At 37.7% G+C, this 12,554-nt stretch overlaps 1 protein-coding gene across 2 annotated transcripts in view; it reads right to left on the bottom strand.

The window, feature by feature from the left end:
* The window catches only part of DCLK2 (doublecortin like kinase 2), a 211,049-nt gene that overhangs the window by 62,802 nt on the left and 135,693 nt on the right, over positions 1 to 12,554 (bottom strand). For both annotated transcript variants that reach the window (XR_003569517.1, XM_027866862.1), the window contains exon 5: positions 4,010 to 4,104. Coding sequence is in view for 1 of the 2 variants with exons in the window: in XM_027866862.1 (XP_027722663.1) it covers positions 4,010 to 4,104 (95 nt within the window). In the remaining variant the exon portion in view is untranslated. The remainder of the gene's footprint in view (positions 1 to 4,009; positions 4,105 to 12,554) is intronic.

Below are 12,554 nucleotides of genomic sequence, written 5' to 3'. Positions count from 1 at the left end.
CCCTGCTGCCTGCTGGTATCCACAGGAGTCAACAGTCCACAAAGTTGCTGGCTGGCTGGATTCGGTGTGTGTTAGTGTGCTCAGCTTTTTAAGGGGCTGCCCAGGATCTGGCCAATCACTCCTAGTCAAGAATATCCTGCTCCTTCCAATTCAATCAAGGAGAAACCTGTTCATGCTTTGCAAAGGGGATGACACGGTGAGAGACTTCCTCTTTACATTTAGTTTAATACTTTGCTATTTACCAGCTACTTTTTATGACTAGATCACCAGGGGTTGTAGGGACTGACCTTTGTCTTTCTTTATATCCTAAGAACTGGCACATAGTAGGCACTTAATAAAGCTAGCTGATTGCCTGACAAAAGAGATAATGGACATTCCAAGTGCTACTCTGGATCCCCCAAGTTATTAAAAAGAATCAGAGGAAGGTCTCCAATACATTGGTCAAGAATAAGAATCTTTGGAGGGCATGGAGGAAGATCATGTAGAAAAGGAAGGTGTGGAGAGGTAATTTTATGTATCTATATCTATATCTATATATAGATATAGGTATAGATATATCTATATTTATACACACACAATACACATATGTATACATACATATATACATACATTTTCCCATACATATACTTTTAACATAAATATATCTACATACACACACATTTATATATACACATACATATCTATCTATATATGAAATTCCCATACTTAAGAGGTGACAGAGTCATTCACCCATATCTAAGGAAGCAAAATTTTAACATCTCTGTGCTGCCTTAGCAGTATGTGCTTTGTGAAGCATTTTACAAGTAGTTATACAGAATTTGCTGCTGATTTAGACTACTACAATATGCTTCGAGTTGGGCTCTCTGCCTCAAATCTCTATAACTCCATTCCATTCTCCACACCAAAGAGATTTTCCTCACGTATAGGTATGACTATGTCACAACACTCCCAATCAGACTTTAATGGTTCCCCATTACCCCCAGGATCAAATATAAAGTCCCCTTTTTCAGCATTTAAATTTCTTCCCAACCTAGCCCCCTCTTACCCTTATAGTCTTCTTACACATTTCTGCCCTCCATTAACATTAAAATCTAGCCATACCACCTTATTTACTATTTCTCACATATGACACACACTTCATTTCCCAAAACTATGCTTGGACTATGTTCCCTCTTCAATTCTGCCTCTTAAAATTCCTGGCTTCCTTCAAGACTCAGCTCAAATATCACCTTCTGCAGGAGGACTTTTCCCATGCTTTCCCCTCTCCCACCAGCCATTAATGCCTTCCATTCTCAGTTTTCCTTCTATTTCCTCTATATGTATCTTGCACATACCTATTTATTTACATACTCTATATGTATACTGTATTACCTATTTATTATAGGTGTCTGCTACCTTAGAAAGGGCAAGGCTTTTGTAGTCAAGCTTTCTTTCTTTTTTTTTTCTTTTGTATTCCCTATCACTAACCTTTGGAATCAGCCTTCCTCTTTAGCTCCTTCCTCCTTTCCACTGTTGCAGGCATTTGTATCCTTAAGTGAGGACAAATGGGAAGGAGTCACACCTGAGTCCCTATGCTAAGAAACCTTTTGGTCTGGGAGTGCAACATGGAAAGGAGAAAGAACTATCCCCAAGTGGATTTCTAGTTTCTTTCCCCTTATACCTGACATCCTATTCCTCGTAGGCTGTGGTTCTAAGCATGACATATAGCATGTCTTCTATCCCACCCAACTCTTTCTTCTTTACTTCTCATGGCTGGGCAATATGTAATTTCTTGTGGGGTTGGGGTGTCGTGGGGTAACTCTATAGCTCAACAACATGTCACAAGTCTGAGAACACTTCAATATTTAAATTTTCAGGTGTTAATTCATTAGGAGAGGAGAGGTAGGTGGCAGTTCTATTTTCTTGGATGTGAATTCAGTCTGTTCACCAGTAATGATTATATTTGGCACATAATTCATTTTTTATTTTTATTTTACTTAATGTTTTAGCTTTTATGGTTGGGAAATTTGTAGAAGTGACTCTTCAGCCACTTTGATGATCTCCAGATCCAATCTCTACCTTTGTTTACTCAAGCGCTATGGCATAACTGAACAAAGATTGCACCTGGCATCAGGGCAGCCAGAATTGCCCCTGCTCTTGCTTAACAATGTTATTTTAAGTGGCAAATGTAATCTCTACCAAAATTCCACCATTCTGAAGTAACAGAGCCCAGTATTCAAAGACAGATCTCTCTTGTGCCTGGTTCAGCATTCTTTCCACTTTGTGAAGTTTCATCAAAAGAATTTTCCTAAAGGGAACTTGCAATGAGGAATTTGTAAATAGATATTATTGAGATCCTTCACCCCAAATCTTCTTCTCTGTTTACAATTCTTAGAGATGCGTTCTTAAAATGTGATCCAGGGACTGATGGGGGCTCTGGAGACCCTGTTGGGGGTCCATGAGATCTAAAAAACTATTTTCATAAAAATACTAACATGTTTTAATTTCTGATACAGTAAAGATAGATATAATCCACAAAAACAAAAGCTTTGTAGGGCAGAAGGAAGGGATATCTGCAATAGTATTTAAGAGTATAAAGGGGTCCTGAGACCAAAAAGTTTGAGAACCACAGGTTTTGAAACATTGCCTATGAGCCAGTTTATCTCCACCAAACTATAATTTTGTTTCTTGCAGTTTGGGGACATTACTCTTCCTACTCTAGTCAACACCCAGGGCTCTGTTTCCCAGTTTCTATTACCTCATTCACTTCCCCTCTCTCCTCCCTAAAAAAATAACTAACTAAATAAATAAAATCCCAATCTGTATCTTATTTTTATTTTGTTACATTATCCCACAGCATAATTATTTTAATGAGATTCTAGCCCATTAAAATCCTTAACAATGAGGCACCAGCTTAGTAGAATCACTTCCATGAGCTCTTTGGGGGAGGAAGAGGGCTTTCTCCATGAGTCTTCTCCATCCCTCATCAATCCAATCAGCTGCCAAATCCTATTAATCCTACTTTCATAATCTGACTCTCAAATCTTTCCATTCTCACAGTCTCTACTCTCATTACTTCTCAATAGGACTATCACAACAGGTTCTGAGTTGGCCTCCCTGAATATAATCTTCCCCCTCTCTCATCCTTCACACAACTAGCAAGATAACCCTCTTTATGCACCCATGTGATCAAACACTGCTACCCTACTGAAAAACCATCAATGGTTCCCCAATACCAAATTCTTTGAGTCTGGCTTTGAAGGCTCTCTGTGGTCGGGGTCTAAACTATCTCTTCAGTCCTACTTCATGGTACACTTCTTCACACACACAATGTTCCCAGTCAAACTGCACTACCAGTCATTTTCTGACCTTTTCTATTCTTTCACTCCCTTATTTTACACAATCTCCCATATCTAGAACAAACTCCTCTCCTTGTGGTTTTTTAAAAAAATCCTTTTCTTCTTTTAAGACCGAGATGATGTATTACCCACTCACTGAGACCATGTTCCAGGATCCTCTAGATAGAGACCCTAATCTCTCGAGTTTCTCTATTTAACCCCTTCCTGTGCACTTTTCTCATTTTTATTTGTAGTTTGGTTATTTGTTAAAAAACAAAAACAAAAAACAAAACAAAAACAAAAAAACAAAAAAAGAACATATTATTATCCCAGCTTAACTGTAAACTCCATGAGGTCAGGGTTCGTTTTCAACTTTGTATCCTTAATAAACATCAGTTGAAATGAACCCAATTGTTTATTTATATATGCTATTTTCCTACACACAAATCCTGCATTAGAGTATGTCATCATGTAGAACCTTTATCAAACTTCTTGCCTTTTCAAGATGGGAGAGAGAAACGTGGATGGGAGAGAATTTGGAACTCAAAATTGTAAAAAATGAAGGTCAAAAATTGTTTTTAGATGGAATTGGGGAAAATAAAAATATTAAAATTTTAAAAATTTAAAGTATGTCATCAAAAGTTAATAACAAGGTCACCCTCAACTTTCACCTGGAATGTTGTACCCCATACCTTGAGTCCTCTGAAGCTTCCCGGACTTGTTGGAGAAGAACTGGAGGATTTTGTTGATTTGGGAGTGGAAAGCTGACTGCTGGGAGTTCCATTAACTGATCACACAAAAGCAAAGCAAGAAAACAAAGAGAGAAAGGTCATTAGAATACAAAATCATCATGTTCTTCTAAAATATTAATTATGCACATGCTTTACTACTTAACAACAAAGCTCAAAGCAGGCTTCAAATCAGCACTGAAGGTATTAATCTGATATGGTACCTTATAATACAGCAGAGCTGGTAATTCAGTTTTGTTGAACTGGTAAATGAGAGGGATAGGGTCAGTCTACTACAAAACTAGTTTCAATGATCTTAGTATCTCAATCAGAAAAATAGGCTTAGAGATCAAAGAATCTTAGAGACTAACAATTTCTTAGGATATTATCTAGTCCAGGGGTGTCAAACTCAAATAGAAATCAATCCCTGTATGGGGCAGCTAGGTGGTGCAGTGGATATAGCTCTGGCCTTAGAGTCAGGAGGACCTGAGTTCAAATTCAACCTCAGACACATAGCACTAGCTGTATGACCCTGGGCAAGTCATTTAACCCTAATTGCCTCAAAAAAAAAGAAAATCAATCCCTGTAGCTACATACTGACTTGAAAAACCACAAAATTATGTTATCTATGTTGTACTGCATTTTTATTTATCTTGTTAAGCATTTCCCAATTACATTTTAATCTAGTTCTGGCTGCACTTGGAATTTTGCAGTACCCAACCACGAGTTTGACACCTCTGATCTAGTCCATCCATCTTTCTCTAAGCAAAGCTATATTTAGATGCATCTACCATTTTTCTGGAGGCCTATAGAAAAAGAAATTAGGAGCTAGTTTTAGCAGGAAAGCCAAGGGAATGTTATGCCTCGATGGTGGGGTGCAGAGAAGAAAAGGTGTTTTCCTCCTTAAGTGAGCAGGAAAGTCCTGGAGGAATATATGTGGAATAGTGAGGGAGGAAGGGATGCCTGTCTAGACACCCAGATCAGCCCTCTGATCCACTGATCCTTATGCTACATCAAGAGAACTACAGAAAGGACCCAGCACCCTGTTGAGGATTCATGGAAACACACAGACAAGATGAGAAGGCATGGATGGGTTATCCGCACTGTTGGAGGAAACACCCACATGAATCAGATCCCACATTCATAGAAGGATTTAAATATGGGAAGAAATGTTCACAGTCAATGGTACTTTAGGGTTCACCAACCCGCAATAATCAGAAGTTCTTACAACTATTCCCTTATACTGTCAAAGGTACCACCATCCCCTCAGTCACTCAGGTTTGCAACTTAGGTGTTATCCTCTATTGTGTACTCTCTGACCACTATAACCAATTTGTTTCCAGGTCCTGCCATTTCTACCTTCAAAATACCTCCAAAGGACAGCTAGGTGGCGCAGTGGATAGAGCACCAGCCCCGGATTGAGGAGGACCTGAGTTCAAATTCGGCCTCAGACACGTAACACTTACTAGTGTCACTTGTGTGACCTTGGGCAAGTCACTTAACCCCATTGCCTAGCCAACAAAAGAAAAAGAAAAAGAAAAAAAAAGAAAAAAAAGAAAAATACCTCCAGTATGCACTCCATCCTCTACTCTACCACTGCCACCACCCTGGAGAAGGCCATGAAGTACAAAGCTCAACAGGTCATTCCTCTATTGAATAAACTCTAGTGGCTCTCAATTACCCCCAAGATCAAATATTAATCTTTTTTAAAAGACTTTTAAAGCCTTGCATAACCTGCCTTTCCACTCTTCTTATACCTCACTCCCTTCTAGCTACTCTAAGACCAATCTCCTTATTCCTCACACAAGACTCTCCCCACTTCATGCATTTTCCCTGGCTACTTCCTGCCCCTGGAATGCTCTCCCTTGTCTCATGTCTCAGCTAAAATCTCCCCTTCTGTAAGAAGCCTTTCCCAAATGCTATCCACCTCCAGATAAAGAACTGATGGACTCAGAATGCAAACTGCAGCATTCTTTTTTCTTTTTTCTTATTTTTCTGAAACATGGCTAATGTGGAAATACGTTTTTCTGAGCTTCATATGTATAATGGGTATCATATTTCTTGCCTTTTCAATCAATGGAGGAAGGGGTGAAGGAAAGGGGTAGAATTTGTAACTGAATATATATATATATATATATATATATTTTAAAGAAGCCTTTCTCAGTCTCCCTTAATTTATCCCATCTATATCTTGTTTGTATACAATTGTTTGCATGTTGCTTTTCCCATTAAGGTATAAACTCTTTGAGGGCAGGGACTGTGTTTTTGCCTCTGTTTGTATCCCCAGTTCTCAGTATAATGCTTGACTCATATTAAGGGCTTAATAAATGCTTATTGGTTTGACTTGAGCAAAACTCAAATCCCTCCCCTTATAATTAAGATTAGTCTTTTCTATCCTTGGTGGAAAGGAAAATAGCTGGTTATTTTTGCTTTAATGACTGTCATTATGAAAACTACTAGTCATGCCTCGACTCCTCAGATAAGTTATTGCTAATTCCTATCATTTTTTCCCCTTCTTAGGTTCTACAGTCTCATAATTAAAAAAAAAAAGTGTTGTTTTTTTTTAGCACTTCTATCCAAATCTGTTCTAAATGGGAAACCCCAAATTAGATACTCTTATAGGGAAGTTCTGGTGGCTACCTTTTATCACATCGCATCCCTGCTTTCCTCAAGATCACCAATTCCTTTTCAGCATATCATTCACCATGTCCCCAAGATTCTGTTCTACTACAATCACATAAAAATAGTGGCAAATCAGCTTCCATGTGCATAAGTGGGGTTCTCCCCTCCTCTGAATATGTTCACCTATCATTTTATTTTGTTTATTCCTCAGTGTTTCTTTTTTCACCATAGCAGAAACCTTATTGTGCTATTTGTCACCAAGGCTTAGATAGCTATGATCTTAGTGAACTATCCACGACTGCTTCGAGCAATTTCCTAATATTCTACCTAGGTTCTCCTCATAATCTTAAGTCTCCTCTTATATAAGTGATGACAGATAATGTAAAGAATGACACAACAGTCACCTAAATTCTATTTGTCTCATTCTGGAAGCACAATCACAGATTGATGTCAACCTTGTTTTTAAATGTTTAAATAACATAAATAAGTATTGGGAGCTTAATTGGGCCACTTAAATTTCAACTCATAACTGAACATTTGCACCCTTCTACTGAAGAGACAATTACTTGCCGTTTTTCAGGAATAATTGATTATGGTTAGGTGAATCATATTTAAACACTGATATCCAAATTTTAAAAGTTGGTCTTGAGAGACTTCAATCTTGTTATTTTTATTTCTTTTTCTTTCAGAAATCATACAGTAATAATCATTCATTTTCTTAATTACAAAAACACCAATAATTTTTAAAGTCAAAAACTGTTTTGTTTTTTAAAAAAAATCACCTAACAGCAAACTTGATTACAAAGACACTAAGAACTTATCATTTTGCATTTGTTGTAAGTTTTTAGCATGGGAGCTACGTAAACCTATGCAGCTCAAAACTTATCTTTGGTTTAGTAAACAATTCCTGAGGTATGGAACATCAACTCAATGCTATCTACTATACCAGTGATATCGAACTCAAAACAGAAATAGGGGCCACTCAGCTATACATAAAGATCTCTACGGACTGCATATTAGTTTAAAACTTAGTTTTAAAACACAATATTATCTTGTTGAATTTATATTTGTATTTTTTAAAAAAGTATTTCCCAATTATATTTTAATCTGGTTTAGGCCATATTTGGGAGTGTTAGGGACCTCACATTTGACATAACTGTGCTAAAATTATACTGGCAAATTTAAAAGAGAATTAGTAGTATTATCTAATAAAAAAAACTCATTGCTATTGATCATTTTTCTAGCAAGTGTGGGCACAAGCATATCTGACATTAGTAGAGTAAACAAAACTGGTCTGATTCTCTGAGACCAGACAATTCTAGTCACAAAAGAAAAACGTCTAAGAAGTCTCTCTTGAAAAATTCCAGTCTAGGGGCCAGTGAGGAGGTGCAGTGGATAAAGCACTGGCCCTGGAGTCAGAAGGACCTGAGTTCAAATTTGACCTAAGACACTTGACACTAGCTGTGTGACCCTGGGCAAGTCACTTAACTCCATTGCCTAGCCCCGCCCCACAAAAAAATTCCAGTCTGGTGACAGAAATTCATATGAAATAAGTATTATATGAGGAAAAAATCCTTGAGGGTAGATAGCACCTCCCCTGCACCTGTTCAACAACACTTGCTGAGTTTTCATTGACATATGTTCAGAAACTAAATTTGTCTTGCTAGGTAACTTTGGAAGGATATAAGAAACTAGAGGTAAATCAGTGATTCCTGTGACCTATTGTTTTCTCCAAATAGTTATTTCTAATTTTAAAAAAAATTTCCAGGTTCTATTTTTCCCAAATACTTTACAAATTTTACTAACTTAATATTCAAACCATGCCTAAACATTTTGCTAACAAACCTCGTAGCTAGTGATTTTTTTGTTCAGTTATTTGAGTCATGTCCAATTCTTCATTACCCCATTTGGGGGTTTCTTGGCAAAGATACTGGAGTGGTTTGCCATTTCCTTCTCCACTCATTTTACAGATGAGGAAACTGAGGCAAACAGAGTTCAGTGACTTGCCCTGGGTCACACAGCTAGTAAGTGCCTGAGGCTGGATTTGAACTCAGGAAGATAAATCTTCCTGACTGCAGACCTGGAATTTTATCCACTGCTCTAACCACCAGCTACCCTGATTTTACTGATAATAGACTGAGAGCTAGAAGAAGTCTAAGAGATTCCCCTAATCCGATCCTCTCATTTTTATATGAGGAAACCAAGGTCTCATATACCCAAGGTCACAGAGGCAATAAATAACTGAGCTGAGATTCAAACCCAGGTCTTCTGACTCTAAACCTAACCCTCTACTCCCTAGGCAGTGATAGAATAGGTAGAGCACTGAAGCTAAGGTCAGGAGTTCAAATCCAACCTCCGACACTTACTAGCTGTGTGATCCTGAGCAAGTCATTTAACCTCTGTTTCCCTCAGTTTCCTCAACTGTAAAATGGGAATATCAATAAAGAAGCACCTACCTCCAGGATCGTTGGAAATATCAAATGAGATAATTGTGACATGCTTAGCCCAGTGCCTGACACATAGTAGGGCTTAATAAATTCTTAAGTCCCTCCTTCTCAAACATAATTCTCTCTTGGAAAAGATCATTAAGTCATATATACTACATATTTGAATACTGTACTGGACGCTGTAATAATAGTTACTATCTAAACTAACATATAGCACATTCTCTGTGTAGCTTGGTACTTTGCTGGCATTGGTAAATGTTTATTGATAGAAAATAGACTTAAAAGCTTATATGTCTTCTCCTTGGGGACTATTTCCCCACTTTTCCATTCTCAAAGAATCAGGTTAATTTTTTTCCCCTTAAACAATTTCTTCCTGGTAGAACATAAGGTTTCCTAAGTCCTATTTTTGCAACCTAAAGAAAACAAATTTAATACTTCCTAAAACTAATTCTGTAGGTGCTTACCCATCTGCATTTATCTAGACTATAAATTTTAAATGCTTGGTAGGCATTAAATTGCAAAGTTTTTCTTCGAAGGGCAGAGGGGGAGGTAGATCTCTATTTAGGAGATTAAAAACCTAGACAGCCTCATCCATAGCAGTATTTTTGATCTAGGTTAAAATCCTATTCCATCCTGCTTAAGTTACATGATTACCATTTATCTCTGAAATTCTGATTATTCCATGACTCAATTATGGATCTTTTATGAAAGGAACTGCTAATGCAGCCTGTCAGGGTACATGTGAGGGAATGACCTGTGATTTCTCCTTCTACTTATGGAGATCAGATCACATAATTTGTTTACCTACCTTAATTTAATTTACCTGCCTTAGTACCTAAGTCCTAGTTAGTTACCTGAGGCACCTAAAGGTCAAGACCTTTGCCTAGAATCATACAACTATAAGTGTCAGAAGTAGGATTTGAACTCAGGTCTTCTTGACTACAAAGCCAGCATCTCTTCCCTAGTACTTGCTTTGGAAGCACACATAGCGAAGGCACATCATATTTCAGAATACAGGCAGCTAGGGGGCATAGTGGACAGAGTATTAGACCTGGAGTCAGGAAGACCCAAGTTCAAATCCATCCTCAGCTACCTGTGTGACTCTGGGAAGTTACTTAACCTCTATTTGCTTCAGTTTCCTTAACTATAAAATGGGGATAATAACAGCATCTACTTCCCAGGGTTGTTGCAAGGATCAAATGAGATCATTTTTGTAAAATGCTTAGCAAAGTGCTTGGCAAATAGTAGGTACTCAATAAATGCGTGTTTCCTTCCTTCCTTCCTACGATGACTTTCAGGATTTACTGGAAATAAGCCATATCATGGCATAATGTCTCTCTCACAGGCCACTCGTCTCACCTTTTTTTAGCTATAAAATATCAAAGTAAGGAGGAGGGAAATTATTCAAATATAATAAAACTATATTCAAATCCCAATCATATAAACTTAATTTTTTGACTTACCAAGACAATTGATGTGCTGAGTAGGCAATTAGAGTAACTTCTAAATAAAGAAGATCCAACAAATGCTGAGCGAGATTTAAAATTCTACAGTAGTTTATGTTATGAGCAGGCTATCTTATCTACTCTATTGACATCAGTCCAAGTTTTGAAACCAGACTGAAATGTTGAGTACCTGCAGACCTTGTGTTATTTCAGAAGGTTTTTGTTATTTATAATCCAACTTCTTCTAACTTGTGTGGACTACATCTTGGGATGGTTGATTTAGAGGACAAACACACTATGAATCATGCTTCCAGTTAAAAAGAAAAAGGCCATTTGTATTTGCAAACACTCTCATAGATTCAGATAACAGAGGCTTCACTGCTGTTATTGTTATGAGACTTCCCTAGTCTGCACAAACACTTCTCAATTCTATTTTAGATAATTCTTTTTTTTAAAGAGAATCTAAGATCCTAAGTTTAACCGCTTTCTGTCATTCCCTTAAACATACATCTGTTTCTAAGTGTTACAAGGCTTAGAACAAAACTGGTATATTGCTTCTTAAGTCTCTGTTGCAAATGGCAAGCAAATTTTATTTAAATGGTTTTTACTGATCACTTCCCAGGTGCTTTAAAAGAAAATGTGTATATATATATGTATATGTATATATATATATATGTGTGTGTATATATATATATTATATATAACATGTGGGTGTGTGTATGTGTATCTATCTATAATGGGTATCATGTTTCTTACCATCTCAATAGGGGAGGGGATAGAGGAAAGGGGCAGAATTGTAACTGAAAATAAAAATTTTATTTTTATTAGAAACCCCGTGGAATGGGATAGTGGGATGGGCTAGCTGTGCATCTTAACCCATTTTTGACTAGAAGGACACACACACACACACACACACACACGGAAAACTCTAGGCACCCAAAATTCTAGCTGTGTTTTGCACTGTGCAGACAGACGGACACCCACTGAAACAAGCTCAGATGCATTCATGGAAATGGAGAGAAAAAGAATGGAACAGCAGCGGCAGCGGTGGCGGCAGAAGCAGCAGCAGCATCACAGCCCTAGTGACAATGGCTCACCTGGGGATTTAGCTGTAGAATGAGCAGTGGAGTAGAGGCCACCCCTCTTTACTGTACACATTCAGTACAAACAAAGGAGGAAACATTAAGGAGAATAGTTATTCAATAGATCTAAACATGCATAAAGACAGATAGATAGAAAGAAGGGTATAACAACCAAAGCACCAAAGAGAGGGGGGAGGGAAAGGAGAAAGAAGAGGAGGGAGAGAGGTAAGAGCATGTCAAGTCCAAAGGTCAGTGTCTTATTTTCACAAACTCTTGAGGATCAAGGCAGGTTCTGGGGATACCACTAAGAAAGTGGTGACACAGTTTTTGCCTTTTCTTGTCTTGCCATCATGTGTTTTTGTTTGCTTTTCAAGGTTTCTTCACTTCAATCAGTAACCCTTGCAGACTTTCAGATCGGCTCTCCTGCATTACCGAAAAGGAACTCCCACATCAAAGTCAGTCATATTGGTCTTAATGTGGATTTAATTTTAGAATGGTTTTGCAACAGCAGGAGCTAAAAAGGAGGCAGCCATAAGATTAGTGTCGATCTAGAGAGAGGGCTCCAGGCTGAAAGAAATACAGCTGACGCCTTGTTTGTTCGTTTTTAATAAAAATTAAAAAGTAGTAATGGTATTTTAAGCATTACTTTTCTGAACTATAACAGTACTACCAAAGAAGCTGATGTGGGAAAAACCAGGAGAAATTTAGCAAGCTAATATTTTGGGGGTGAACAGATTGGTCTTTTATAGAATTGACAACCTGAGAGATAGTACACATTTTTACAATCCTTGTTATGCTAAGACCAGGAGAAGACAGTACTCAGTGATAAATGCTATACTTCACAGAATGTCTGAATAAAAATTAGCATCTTCCTCAGAAGAGAAATTAACAGCATTGGCTAATACACTTTACT

This window comes from Vombatus ursinus, unplaced genomic scaffold, assembly GCF_900497805.2.
Source record: "Vombatus ursinus unplaced genomic scaffold, bare-nosed wombat genome assembly UNPS02014784.1, whole genome shotgun sequence".
Taxonomy (NCBI): domain Eukaryota; kingdom Metazoa; phylum Chordata; class Mammalia; order Diprotodontia; family Vombatidae; genus Vombatus; species Vombatus ursinus.
This window is presented reverse-complemented; position numbering and strand designations above follow the sequence as displayed.